General features: G+C 50.2%; 1 protein-coding gene across 1 annotated transcript; it reads right to left on the reverse strand.

Moving 5' to 3' along the window:
• Positions 1-1,070: 1,070 nt before the first annotated feature.
• Positions 1,071-6,559, reverse strand: LOC149333761 (uncharacterized). Its single transcript, XM_089558756.1, has 2 exons — positions 5,145-6,559; positions 1,071-1,285 (listed from the first exon to the last, which is right to left on the reverse strand). The coding sequence occupies exons 1-2, from the start codon at positions 6,303-6,305 to the stop codon at positions 1,142-1,144; spliced, it is 1,305 nt and encodes a 434-aa protein (XP_089414882.1). The 5' UTR covers positions 6,306-6,559; the 3' UTR covers positions 1,071-1,141.
• Between the last annotated feature and the right edge of the window lie 8,344 nt (positions 6,560-14,903).

The raw sequence follows: 14,903 nt of genomic DNA on the forward strand, positions 1-14,903 counted from the left end.
CTTCGTACTTATCTGTTTTTGTCAGCAGCGTCTCCTTCCGCGGACGCTGTTGTCGCTCCGGCGCGCGTCTTTCTTTTCTTTTCTTCTGACCTCTTCATTCTCCTCTATATTAATTAGGCTAATTGATTAATTAAGCAATTAACTAAACTCAGCCCAACTTAGTTGCAGCATCACTATACGATCCCTTTGATTGGTTGCATGGTTACTAGCCAAAGTACAATTGGCCCCATTTGAAATTCGCGCACTGTGACGTCACGAGCATTTCGACCAATTGAAAAGCGTGACATTGGGGGCGGAGCTGGTTACGAGGCCGACGACGACGCGAAACCCAGGAACGGACGCCAAAGAGCTGCGCTCTATAAAAGTACGGCTGAGCATGATGGCGGTTGCCATCGCCTCCTTTCAAAGGGGGCGCTCCTATCCATCCATCCATCCATCCATACGTCACGGAGGAAAAGCTGCTGAGAAAATCGAGTGCCGCCAAGCAATACCTCGCGCAAAAAGACCGCGCAATATGCAACGCATTCTTGGCTTAACCAAGCTAAGCCTGGGCATCTTTTTTATTAACAGCCTTTCTGTTATGCGTTCAAGAGGTCCTGGGCCAAGGACAGCCATGGAAGGCGTTACGCGCGAGAGGAACGGGATGCTCTCCCACTTGAGCGGTAAGGAATTCCTGTTTGTTTGTCTTTATATCTACATTAAAGTAGGTATAAAGAGAAACAAACAGGAATTCCTTACCACTAACGTGGGAGAGCATCCCGTTCCTCTCGCGCTCAACGCCTCCCATGGCAGTGACAACCTTACGAAATACTTTCACCGACCTCTTCTTTGAAAACCAGGCATCTGGCAGGTGGCAGTTAATGATTAATCCCGATAGTTCCCTCACCGTTGTCAGCGCTAACGCATACGGCTAGCCCACATCTCTTTCTCATCACCCCACGTATCTATAAGAGCGATTCAGGCGTCCACTGACCCAAGGAGCCAGTTATGCGCACTTCCTTTCCTTAAAATTATCGCAGTGTAAAACGTTCTCGACGCCAGCGCCAATGAATGCAGTGAACGCCGAGAGAGAGAGAGAGAAAACTTTATTTACAAAGGAATTCGGGGCACGCCCCAGGGTCCCCGCACGACCCCACTTCACTCAAGTGTTTATGTTCCTGAGGTCCATAACACTGGCAGCACGGCCGGTGGCGATGGTCTGCACGGCCAGGTCCTCCGAGTGCAGCAGGGTCTCCCAGTCCTCCCAGGTCTTGAGGTTCTCTAGGTCCCGCGGGGGAGGGTCCGCCTGGCAGAGGGAAAGGATGTGGAGGGAAGAAGCGAAGGGTTCTGGGCATAGGGCGCAAGCAGGAGTGGGGAAGGAGGGATGATAGTGGGTTAGGGTAAGGGGCGAGGGGAGAGTATGTGTTTGTAATCTGCGCCAGAGTGTTGCGTGTCTGTTGTCTAGGGAGGGGTGGGGCGGGGGGTAGAGCTGGCGAGAGGCTCTGTATGCCTGGGTCAGCTCACTGAATGAGTGCATGCGATCCTTCGCGAATCCCCGATCCGAGGCCACCTGAGCCCGGTTTAAAGAACCTCGGGCTAAAAGGTTGGCGGCCTCGTTTCCGGGATTCCCGGAGTGCGCAGGCACCCATATCAGCTCCACTTGGCGGGGCGGGGGTGCATCGGGCGAGTCCAGTATGCCAAAAGCAGGGACATGAACTCGGCCTCGAGCAAAATTTAGAATCGCAGTTTTAGAGTCAGTTAAAATATACCGGGCTTCCGTGCGGGTTATAGCAAGTGCAATGGCGGCTTCCTCTGCAGCCTCTGGGGACGTATCTGGAGGGAGAGGTAGTGTGAGGAGGGTGGATGAAGAGGAGTCCACCGCAGCTGCTGTCGCTTCATCACCCGTGCAGGCAGCTTCCACCCATACGGCGTCCGGCTGGGGGCCGTACGCTCGATGGAGTGCCTTCGCACGGGCTCTGCGGCGCTGCTCATGGTGGGACGGGTGCATATTCCTCGGGAGCGGCCTGATGAGAAGCTCTCGGTGAAGGGATCGTGGGATGGCGAGAAGGGTTGGGTCGTTGGCCGGTATTTTGATTCCCAGGGAGTCCAGGATATACCGACCTGTGGAAGTTTTTGTGAGCCTGATGTCTTGGGCCTGTCGGTGGGCCTCCACCAGTTCCCCGATCGTGTTGTGGAGGCCCAGGCCTAGTAATCTGTCTGTGGGTGTGTTGAGGGGAAGATGAAGTGCTACCTTGAATGCCTTGCGAATCAAAGCATCCAAAGCGTTTATGTCATGTTTGGATAGTTGTAAGTATGGGGTAGTGTACAGTACACGGCTGAGGACAAAGGCATGAATGAGGCGACATAGGTCGCGCTCCTTCATGCCTCTATGATGTCCCGAAACCCTGCGGATGAGGTGCGATATCGCGCCTGCAACCTGCTTGAGTTTCTTGAGGGTAGTGGTGTTTTTGCCGTCGTTCTGGATGTGCAAGCCCAATACACGGAGGGTGCCAACCTCAGGTACCGGGTAACCATTCAATTCAATGGCAATGGGGGAGCGGGGACAGCGGTGGTTCTTAGGCCGAATGAGGAGCAGTTCGGACTTCTCTGCGGAGCAAGACAGTCCGATGGTCCGTGCGTAATTTTGGGTGAGGGTGGCTGCTTCCTGTAAGGTGTTCTCTATGTCGCCGTCACTGCCGTGGGTGGTCCACAGGGTGATATCGTCGGCATAAAGAGTGTGCTTGAGGTGGGGAATAGTTGCCAATTTCCGGGCGAGGGGTATGAGGGTTATGTTAAAGAGAAAGGGGTAAAGGACGGACCCTTGAGGGGTGCCGATACTCTGAAGTGTGTAGGAGGTGGAAGACAGAGGGCCGAAGTGTATCTCAGCCGTGCGGTCAGTCAGGAATGCTTGAATGTAGGCATACGTGCGCACACCCACATTCAATGGGGATAGAGCAGTCATGATCGCCTGATGTTCAATGCGATCAAAAGCTTTGGAGAGATCCAAAGCTAAGACTGCCTTGGTGTGACCTGGAAGAAGCGGGTCAAAAAGGTCGTGTGTGAGTTGCAGCATGGCATCCTGTGCGGATAGATGAGGGCGGAATCCCACCATGCTATGCGGGTAGAGATTGTTGTCCGCCATGTGACTTGTGAGTCTCGCTAACACAACATGCTCGAGGAGCTTCCCGAGGCATGAGGTTAGCGAAATCGGGCGAAGGTTTTGAATGGTGAGTGGTTTGTTGGGTTTTGGTATACATATTACCTTCGCGTGGCGCCAGGACTGCGGGAGGTTACCCTCCCTCCAGCACTGGTTGAAGTATTTCGTAATGTGGGTGATCGATTGGTCATCCAGATTACGGAACATGGAGTTTGTGATTTGGTCTGTACCAGGTGCGGAGTTGGCGCGGAGAGTCAGGAGGGCCGCTCTGACTTCCGTCTCCGTGATGTCGGTGTCGAGTGTTGGATTTGCTTGTCCTGTGTAGTGCGGTAGAGGTATGGGGCCGCCTGGATATGTGTACATGGTTTGAAGTGTGTCTAGAATGGTGTCGGGATCGTCAATGTGTTCATGTGTGAGGCGTGTCACGTGGTGCTGTGCTGCTGATTTGGTGCGTGTGGGGTCAATGAGGTGTCGGAGGAGTTGCCATGCACGTTTGCTGGACAGGTTTCCGGCGATGCCGTCACATATCTGTCCCCAGTTGGATCGACAGAGCTCCTCAGAGTGCTGTTGGATTTGTGTCTGCAGCGCGGCCAGCCGCTTTTTAAGTGTTCTGTTGTGTTTGTTGCCTTTCCAGCGTTCCAGGATGCTGTGATAAGCCTCCCAGAGGTGGGCTAGGCGTGTGTCAAGGGTCGGTGTTTCGGTTGTAGTTTCAATGTGTCGCGTGTTGTGGTAAACGTCATGCTTGAGTGATTGCACCCATGCATCGATGTCTGCGATGGGAGTGTCTGGGAGGGCGGTGCGTGCAGCGCGAAAGGCATCCCAGTTAATGAGTTCGTGTGTCATATTTGCGTGACGGGGTGGTTTGTATGGGACAGTGATTTGTATAATGTAATGATCACTGCCCAGTGTATGTTGTGTTCTGTTCCAGGTAACGCCGCGGATACAGCGGCTCAGCGTCAGGTCCGGACTGGTGTCCATGCTGACACTGTTGCCGATCCGCGTAGGCGTCTGAAACGTATTGTGCACAGTGGGTTGGAGGTTCTGCAGGAGCAGCCAGAGCCTGCGACCTCGATGTGTCGTGGTTGTGTATCCCCAGTCAGTATGCTGACTGTTGAAGTCCCCACCGATGAGTAGGGGATGTTTCCCTGCTAGATGGTGTAGCTTTCGCAGAAGTGATTCTAGCGGGGCCATCGGCAGGGACGGGGGGTGGTATATGTTTGCTATAAATATAGAAGGAAGTGAATGTGTGTGATGTATAATTTCCGTGATCACGCAGGGCGTCTCAGACGTAATGTGATGAGTTTTGTAGGTGAGGCTGCGGTGGATGAGTGTGGGCGCCCTGGGTGTGTTAGTGGTATCCGAGTGTGTAGATGTGTAGCTGGGGAGGGTTGCTCGGTGTGCAGTCTCCTGGAGAAGAAGTATGTGGGGCGTGGGTGTGATGGTGGGAAGGAGAAGTTGCAGAGGTGCGCGCTTTGCCCGGAAGCCGCGGCAGTTGCAAGTTATAATGGGGAGATAATTAGTGTTCCCCCCCGCCATATTGGATGGTGGGGGGATTGAGGAGGGTATTAAGACGGGTGTCAATAGGTATGTGTGGCTCAGGGAAGGTGTTTTGTGCTTGTGGAGGTAGGATGGGGGGAGTGGAGGGGGTTTGAAGTTGGGTGAAGCGATGGGTAAGATTATGCTCCAAGAGCTCCATCATCTTGGTAAGCATAGCGTCCATGCGCTGCTCAAGTTTTTCGATGAGGGCGGCGGCATGGTGATTGAATCTGGCCTCGAGGCGGGCGTCTAGCTCCTTTAGTTTATGGTCAAATTTTGCTTCGAGTGCTGCTAATTTAGCGTCTATTTCTGGGGGCACGGGAGGGGGTGTGGCGTCTGTGGTGCGCTGTTTCTTTGCAGGAGAGGTGCTCGAAGTGTCTGTGGATGATGAGCTCGAATTAATGACAGGGGGTGCGGGTTGAGGGGGCATGGAGGGGGCGGGGGTGCTTAGGAGAGAGGAAAGGCGGCTTACCTCGTCACGCAAGGCCTTGAGTTCCTGGTCTCTCGGGTCTGCCTGGGAGGACTGGGGTGGTGGGGGTTGACGGGTGGTTTTGCCGGAAACGCGGTCTGCCCAGGTGAGACGCGTGGCGTTCTTGCTGCCATTCTGCCGGCTTGTAGAAGGCGACCGGGAAGCCGTCGAGCTGCGTCTGCTGGCTGTGCCTGGTTGATCGCAGCGGGAAAGCCGCGATGTACCCGGAGGAGAGAGAGCGTTCTTCGGGGACGCTAGTTTACGGCCCCGTCCCTTGCAGTTCCCTGTGCCGGTCATATGAGGGCCTCCGCAGAGAATGCAGCTGGGGGTGCATGAGGGCACATCTTCCTTTGGGTGGGACTGCCCACAGCGGGGGCACTTATGGGATCTTGGGTGGACACACACGTCTGCCCGGTGACCAGGGACGCGGCAGTTAGTGCAGGCGTCTATATGCCCTCGATAGGGTGTGCACCTGTGGAGGGCTCCTCCATAAAGGACGGCGCGTGGGACAGGTCCAGCTCGGAAAGTGATTAGGATCGAACGCGTGGAGCCCATTCGGCGGGCGTCCACGATTAGGGCGTCTGGGTTGCCGGTGATCAGGTCTTGCAGGAGCTCTGTCGGGGTCTCATTCCAATAAGCATTGGAGATGACTCCGCGTACCGCTCCATCCGGTGGGGCTATATAAGCTGCGACGGCGAAGTCCTTGCCTTGGTTTTTGATGCTGGTTACGCTAACCAGGGCAAGCGCGTCAGCTTTTATGGGCGTGCTTACGGTGCACGTATTGTTTACGGGGTGTACCCTGATTTGGGTACGCGTTGGTTCGTGTAGCTGGGACGCCGCTTGAAGGATGGCTTCCCGTAGTTGTCGGGGTGGAAGCAGGTCCAGCTGCAGCCCGCCTCGTGATCTGCACACGACCTTGTAGTCTGCAGCAGGAAGCGGCGGCTGCTGCCGCGAACGCTGCGCAGCTGTGCGCGTTGCTTGTAGGTGCGCTGACTTGTCAAGGCGCGCAGACTTGGGGGTACCGGTAGCAGAGGCTGCGGCCTCCTGGCTTCGGGATGGTGAAAGGACGTCCTTGGAGCGGGCAGGCGCACTAAGAATGTGCGTCCAGTCCCTTGGGTCGTAGTCGTGGGGGTTAAGAACCTCTCCCTGCACCTGCACCTCCATGATGGTGTTGGTGGCGGAAGCGTCCGACGCAGTACGCCTAGCTCCCAGCGGAGCGAGGCCTAGCTCAGGCGAAGAGGTCACAAAGGGCCGTGGGTGCCCGAAAAATGGCTTAGGCGGGCCAAAAATTGATGGCGTGCGGCACTCACATTCGTAGATCAGTGGATGGTGAAATTTGGGCCGATGATGCTGGCGATTGGCGAATTCCGCTGTCTTTGTGCGGAGCCGATGTGGGGTGCGTCTGTACTACTCGGCCCCCTAGCGGTCACCGAACAGTGAACGCCGACGGCCTATGGCTTCAGCGCCGCGTTTCTTGCACAACGTCGTCAAAGCCTGCAGCCCATATACCTCTCTCATTACCCTACGTACCGATAAGCGCGATTCAGGCGTCCACTATCCCAGGGAGCCAGTTATGCGCATTTCCTTTCCTTAAAATGATCGGAGTGTAAAATGTTGTTTGTAACCTTGTAAACGCCAACGACAATACACAACAAACGCCGAAGGCCTATGGCTTCAGCGCCGCGTTTCTGGCACAACGTTGCCATGCCAACGCTGCAGTGCACATCTGTCTACCGCCAGGTAGATTAAAGCACGATTTAGGTGGCCGCTATTCCAAGAGGGTAGTTATGCGCCTTCCCTCTGGTTCAGGTGTCCACCGAGATGTGTGGGACAGATACTGCGCATTTCCTTTCCTGAAAAACCAATTTACCGATTTTGCCCTCTGCTTTCCAAGCTGCCGCTCCATTTGTTTCGCAGCTCAAAGCGCTTAAGGTGCCCACTCCTGGTTACAACCGACAACACCTATCACGTGGTGTGGGCCTGCCCCTCCAACCCGGCCATTTCCCCCACCCACAACCCAACCCGGGAGGACTGGGAGGCGACCCTGCTCGGCTGCCACGAGTTACAGGTCCTGCCATGTTTATATACTACCTTTGATATGATTTATGGTGCACTGTCTTTGTTTTATTTATTATTGAAAAACTGTCGCTTGCTGCAATGTATTTTGTCCAATATCATATTACTTTAAATTGTTATTTATGTGCTGCACACTGCTGCATGAACTGTTTTGGGGAACTGTGACCTCGTCAGGCCTCACCGCCTTTTGTCACACTTCCCTCTTTCATATATTTGAAGGAAAATAAACCTCAAACCTCAAACAAGGCATAGTCCGGCGCGCCCGGGCGCCGGCCACCGCCACTGGGATCCCATACTAGGGTCCTCTACCTAGTGCTTGTAAGGTTCGGTCCTTTACGGGCTAATCCAAACATACCTTCTGTCCCTTCTTAAATGTTTTCACCACCACCACCACAACGGCGACGGCAACGCGGCGAAACGCAGAAACGGGCGCCAAAGACCTGCGCTCTAAAAGAAGGGTCTATCGCGTCTACTCTTAAGGCGAAGCTTCAACGTCCTCGAAATTTTTTATCATGATCAGCGCAAAATCCGTGTCCTCAAGTTATATGCGCCGGCCGATCACTCCCATGCCAACGACTTCTTCCGTTGTTTAGCACCATTTCTTTTGGATAGACACCCGTCCTTTCTTGTTGGTGATTTTACCTGCGACCATGACCTCAACCGACGTATAAGTGCTGTTGGCGAGGTGCGGCGGTATTTTAAGGGAGTATCTGTTCTCGCTTCGGCGAGCGCGGTTTCGGCCGCTTCTTTTTGAGCAGCGTCCGCCCCGGCGGACGCAGTTGTTGCTGCGACGCGCGTCTTTTCTTTCCTCTTTCTCTTTCCTCTGATCTTTTAACTCTCCTCTATCTGCATGTGGCAGCGGTGGTGGCTTGGCTCGCGCCAGTAGCAGGCCCGTGCAATTTCCTCTTCATCCTTCTCTCAGTCACAACAACAACAACAACAACACGGTATTTAACGCAGACGTTTCATTGCGGCGCATTCTATATGCCTATCAATTTGAGTGATCCATGGTTCTATTTACACAGCGCTGCGTTTTAGAGCATTCGGCACTCTATAGGTTCAGTAGCAGCAGGCTTGACCGTATATATGTTTGGTTTGGTTTATGGGGTTTAACGTCCCAAAGCGACTCAGGCTATGAGAGACGCCGTAGTGAAGGGCTCCGGAAATTTCGACCACCTGGGGTTCTTTAACGTGCACTGACATCGCACAGTACACGGGCCTGTAGAATTTCTCCTCCAAAGAAATTCAACCGCCGCGGCCGGGATCGAACCCGCGTCGTTCGGGTCAGCAGCCGAGCACCATAACCACTAAGCCACCGCGGCGGCGTATAATAATAATAATAATAATATTCTTTATTCAGCATAATCTGTACATACAAAGAAACGGAAGCGCCGAAGCCACAAGTGGGCTTGTGCGGCGACAACCGGCAGCCGCGGCAATCTTCGCGCTACATCAGAGCTCCATCAGAGGCAAAAGAAAATTAAAAGACGTAAACATGAAGAACACAAAAATTTTGGCACGGAAAGAATGAAAAAGCACTGATAAGATTTTAGTGCATGTTAAAGATTCTCTAACGCTTGAACAGCAACACGCAGTTTTTGAGGGGGGTTAAAGAAAATAAATCATGCAGTAATTCGTTGAAGATAGCTGGCAGGTAATATTTTCTAGTTGCTTTGCCGTAGTGAGTGCGCACTCTCGGTTTATGATAGCGAGGAACATGTCTCAACGGTACCGGTTTCGTATTGATGTGTCTGTATGCGCTATTCCAAAAATATTTCAGTACTAGAATTTGTTTAAAAAGATTGTCAAAAGAAGGCAAACCGGCTGCGGTAAAGACACTGTTCGGCAGATTTTCCTGCGGCAAGTAGAGAACGCTTGTAGCAATGTTTTTCAAAATCCTATAAACACGACATTTCCATGTGAAAGAGCAGTTAAAAAAACAACACATACCGTATCTCAAGACACTATACCCCAGAGCCTGGGCGACTAATTTTCTCACAGAAAATGGCATCATAGTTCGCAAATTAAACCACAAGCATGCAACACTTCTGAGTTTCTTACAAATGTGAGCCATCTGAGTATTCCATGCCAAATCACTGTCTATGTATATACCAAGATACTTAACCGACGGGACGCTAATTATAGGTTGACAAAAACACAAAGAGCAGTATGAGGTGTGTAAATATATGAAGCCTGCACTTGGTACATCTTTATGCGGGTTACGAAAACAGACAAGTCTGGATTTGGTGTTATTTATTTGTATTAAATTTGAGGCAAACCAATCACTAACTTTAATAGCGTCCTCCTGAAGTTTAGCCAGGGCATATGAAAAATCAGGGTTGCTTGAGACTAGTAAAGTGTCATCGGCGTAAAGGAATATGGTGGATGATTTCACATGGTCACATATGTCATTCACATATAAGTTAAACAACAAAGGAGATAAAATGGACCCTTGCGGGACACCACACAGCACTTTTACAGCGTCACTGCAGATAGGCCCAAACATGACTGCTTGAGAACGATTGTGAAGACAGTTTTCAATTAAAGACAAAAAAGGACCCCTAAATCCATACGAGTACAGTTTAGAACACAAAATTTGATGATTTACCGCGTTGAAAGCTTTTTTTACGTCCAAAAAAAGTGCGAATGCTACATTATTGTTATCCAGGCTTTGATGCAGCAAATCGGAAAGATTTTCCAATAGCACCTGTGTTCCTGACCCGCTGACAAAACCGTACTGATTCCCACTCATTAGGTCATGTTTAGTAACAAAAGCATTCATTACAGAAAGTACATGTTTTTCCAATATCTGGGATACGCAGGAAAGAATAGATATAGGGCGGTAGTTTGCAATATCATTCTTCTTCCCACTTTTGTACAGAGGAACAACGCGAGCGCTCTTCAGTGATTCTGGCCATGTACCACTCTTAATTATGCCGTTTAAGATAAGCAGCAAAACATTTTTCAGAGCTGTAATGTTTCTTATCAGATCACCTATGAAAATGTTGTCAGGTCCGGCAGATTTGCTGCGTTTCAGACTAGACAAAATGCTGAAAAGATCAGATTCTGTCATAAGAGGAAGGAAAGCCGATGGCGATACGCTTTTTGTCACTTTCGTCGAGCTCACAGTTTGGACTGCGACCCGTTGCTCAGCGGAAAAAACGTTATTAAACTCATTCGCCAAAATATGCGACACAACACCGAAATTGTGCTCCACTGATTCTTGAATGGAAAAGCGTTGGTTACCACGTAACTGATTAATCAGAGACCAGGTGTTCATGACATCGCGACGAGTGCTGCGAAACTGCTGTGCAAAGAATTTTCTCTTTGATAAGCGAATAAGTGCAGTTACTTTGTTTCTGATGCAACGATATTCCGCTCGAAGTTTGTCATTTTTTGGTGCCCTGCGGCATCGAGACCAGAGAGCTTCTTTTTCTTTGATGGCAGCCAGGATTTCAGCAGTCAGCCACTGACAGCCAAATTTACGTTTCTTCACAGCCAAACTTTTTTTACATACTTCCTTTATTTCGCCTAATACCTTGACGAAACTGTCGTACGCGATATCACTAGTGTTATGATGAATAAATGAATCCCAATCATATCCAGTAACATGATTATCGCCGTCGCGGTGGCTCAGTGGCTATGGTGCTCGGCTGCTGACCCAAAAGACGCGGGTTCGATCCCGGCCGCGGTGGCTGGAATTTCTTTGGAGGAGAAATTCTAGAGGCCCGTGTAGTGTGCGATGTCAGTGCACGTTAAAGAACCCCAGGTGGTCGAAATTTCCGGAGCCCTTCACTACGGCGTCTCTCATAGCCTTAGTCGCTTTGGGACGTTAAACCCCACAAAACAAACAAACAAACATAACATGATTATCGAACTTTTTTTGGTCTAAAATGGTCACGACAGACCTGGTAGAGTCGGTGTGTAGCGTAGAAACTGTTTTCGTAAGGCGACACGCAATGTAATAGTGATCTGCAAGTTTCTGTCTGATCACGGCTCCGGATACATAGATGTCCGACGCACGGACGTTAGCATGGTCAATGCAAGTACTTGTGATGCGAATGTTAAGAAATTCTTCTCTGGTAGGATCGGCGAGCTGTGGTTCAATGCCAAATTCCGCGAGCATGATTAAGTAATTTTCAGTGCCATAGCGATCGCCCTTCATCAAATCGATATTAATATCCCCTATCATGCACAGATTTTTCCCAACAAAATTGGTTTTGAATATTGTTTGTAATTCTTCAATAAATGCCGGCGCATTTAGACTAGGAGGTCGATACATAACAAGAAAGTAAAATGAAAAAGCATGAGTGGATATTTAAAAGGGCATGACCTCCACTGTGCCGAAGGAAACACTAACCTCGGAGACCATCAGTAATTCCTTGAATACCGCAATGCCACCACCCCTGCTGTTGCGTGTGAGGAAGTAGGCATGGTAACCGGGAAGCCTAAAGACATCGGTTAGAGTAACGGTAATGTTAATTTCCGTTAATGCAAACACGATAACAAAGTCACTGAGAGCACACGCCGTAACCGCAAATTGATCCCAATATTTCCTGATGCTCCGGATATTAATGTGAAGGATGGTGCAAGAACAACCCAACGCTGGCTGAAAGGTCTTAACAAAGGAGTCGAAATCTGGAAACGACATACTCTATTCAAGGAAGTACAAACCTTAAACCATCTTATCAACGTCACTTATTGACGTGATCTTTAGATCAGTAGCACCCTCTGTCTTCCTCGCAAATATTTTCCCGTTTCGCACCCAGACAAACTTATATCCCTTTGCTTTGCCTTGAACCCTAGTCCTCCAAAAAAGTTCACTGTTCGTACGAGTCAGATTCTCACTGAAGAAAATGTCAGGAATAGTTTTGTTTCCAGCCAACGCCCTGAGTCTACCCCTTGCCTGCAGCCATGTGTCACGCAAGCCTGGCGACGTGAATCTTGCCAATACCACCGGTATCTTTCCCTGGCCTGCTGATAAGCGGTGAACAGAACTTACTTGTTCCGTCGTGTGGTCATTCAAATTAAGCTTTACAGTTAGGTCCGACAAGACTGCCTGCAAGTCTTCATCTGCCGTGACCGGTAATCCGCTTATTTCCAGGTTAGCTAGGCGAGTATACTGTTCAGTGTCATTTAGCTGCGATTGTAAGTCACTGATCTGTTTTGCTTGCTCCAATACAGTTTCCTCAAGGCAGGCCACTTTCTGATCAAGTTTCATCGTTGCTTGCGAGTTGGTGCTACACTGTTCCAGAATCTTATCGTATTGGGATGACATGAACGTGACTGATGCTTTTAATTCAACAGTCGTAGTCTGCAGGGTCTGACAAGTGAGTGTCAACTTATCAACGTGCACTGGTATCAGTGCAAGACTGTCAATGACGTCTTTCAAACCCAGGATAGCTGTCAACTTGTTTTCAAGGGAGGCTAACCTTGCTAATATGCCTGACGAGTTGTCCTGCGGTAGCTTTTCAGAAGCGACAGCAGCTCTACGGTCTCCGCGACATTCACGACAACGCCATTTATCTCATTTCGCAGGACCCATTGACGTGTATGTCGACTCAGCGATACCAGAACAGTGCTGCCCAAAATTATAACACAAGCTGCATTCTGCGGAAGTAATGCTACACTCATCCTTTTCAAATGCCACACTGCACAAACCACACTTTGCATTGCCATCGGTCATAGTACCAGATCAAACAACTGCACGAAGAAACGCTTTGCAGCCAGCGGCGGGGCAGAAAAAAAAGAAGATATATATGTATATATATGCAGCTCACCTGCCAACAATCAGAGTGACATTCAGAGCGCTGCAACAGACTGCCGCTGACTGCAGGGTTGAAGCGGGTCGCGTAGCCTTTTACAGCTGTTCCAGTAGCGCCTTCCGGTGGGAATTTCCTCGTCCTTTGCTCTTGAGTTCCCCTGGTGTGAAGTGGTGGAGAGCGACGGCCCGATGACAGCACAATCTTGATGACGGTGATAGCTTGAATACGGTTGCAGCTCTGTCCCTCACTTCAAGGCGAAGGGTGGTTATCCGATGAATGCTGCCAACAATCAGAGTGACATTCAGAGCGCTGCAACAGACTGCCGCTGACTGCAGGGTTGAAGCGGGTCGCGTAGCCTTTTACAGCTGTTCCAGCAGCGCCTTCCGGTGGGAATTTCCTCGTCCTTTGTTCTTGAGTTCCCCTGGTGTGAAGTGGTGGAGAGCGACGGCCCGATGACAGCACAATCTTGATGACGGTGATAGCTTGAATACGGTTGCAGCTCGGTCCCTCACTTCAAGGCGAAGGGTGGTTATCCGATGAATGCTGCCAACAATCAGAGTGACATTCAGAGCGCTGCAACAGACTGCCGCTGACTGCAGGGTTGAAGCGGGTCGTGTAGCCTTTTACAGCTGTTCCAGCAGCGCCTTCCGGTGGGAATTTCCTCGTCCTTTGCTCTTGAGTTCCCCTGGTGTGAAGTGGTGGAGAGAAAATTCCATTCGAATTTTTGCATGCGGTCGCGCACTGCCGTGTCCTAAACCTTCAGAGAGACGCAGGTTACGTGTCGGACCATCGCCCACTCTAGGCTGTCCTTAACCTGCCCGGTGGGCCCGGAGACAGTAGCGATGTCTGGAGACTGGATGTATCAGGGCTGCAAGATCGAAGTATTCTGAGAGAAGTGCAGGATGCTGTCTCGGAGTTGCTGGCGTGATCCGAGCTCTAGCCACGCGGATGGGACTCCCTTAAAGAGGTGTAGCGGGGCGCATGCATCCGTGCTGGACGGCGGAACCGAGAGCGGGAGGCAGCTGACATAAAAGCATGTCTACGACGCATCCGTATTGCAACGCTGGGAGGATCGCAGACTCCGGAAGCGCAAACGTACCTCTAATTTCAGCGCGAACGGTACTCGCAACTTTTATACGTACACACATACATCTTTATTAACTCTCACAAGGTTACATTAGTAACAGAGGAGAGAGGACGCAAAGCAAAAAGCTGTGTTGGTGCAGCTTGAGGGCCACCCTGCGCCTTCTGCCGGCGGTATCGCCTGGCAGCTAATCAGAAAAGCAGTGGAAGAGCGCATTCACAAGCACAAAAGAAAATACAGCCACAAAATATATGCATTAACATTTGCATGATGTTATGCCTCTATTATCACTCGACATTATTTGACAAAAGAAACTGCTCAAAATTTTTATGTACAGGAAACGCATGTATAATCAACCGAGATACAAATCAAGTAGAAAGAAGATACACAAAGCTATATATATATATATATATATATATATATATATATATATATTCTAATCATGATGTCAAAATTATGCACATTCAAACAAAAGGATATGTGTTATTAATTTATGCCGTGAAGTCTTTTCAAGTATGATGTTGTTCTTGTGCAGAATAATGATGGTTTGGTTTGGTTTGGTTTGGTTTATGGGGTTTAACGTCCCAAAGCGACTAAGGCTATGAGAGACGCCGTAGTGGAGGGCTCCGGAAATTTCGACCACCTGGGGTTCTTTAACGTGCACTGACATCGCACAGTACACGGGCCTCTAGAATTTCTCGTTGTCCCCCAGACCATGAGACAATAAGTTATACGTGGCAATATAAATGCATTGTAAATTATTATTTTAACTCTAGGCGGACGTGTGTCCCTCTGGCGGCATAGGATGCCATTAATCTTGTTTATTTTAGCGCAGAT

This window comes from Amblyomma mixtum, chromosome 8 (assembly GCF_055824585.1).
Source record: "Amblyomma mixtum isolate Tamu chromosome 8, ASM5582458v1, whole genome shotgun sequence".
In the NCBI taxonomy this organism is placed as follows: Eukaryota; Metazoa; Arthropoda; class Arachnida; order Ixodida; family Ixodidae; genus Amblyomma; species Amblyomma mixtum.

What these genes read in the sequence shown, in the direction of transcription:
- LOC149333761 (XM_089558756.1), bottom strand. Translation starts at nt 6,305, where the DNA reads ATGGAGGTGCAGGTGCAGGGAGAGGTTCTTAACCCCCACGACTACGAC. An exon ending in TCAAGGCCTTGCGTGACGAG is followed by an intron (nt 1,286 to 5,144) that starts GTAAGCCGCCTT and finishes TCCCTCTGCCAG; the next exon opens with GCGGACCCTCCCCCGCGGGA.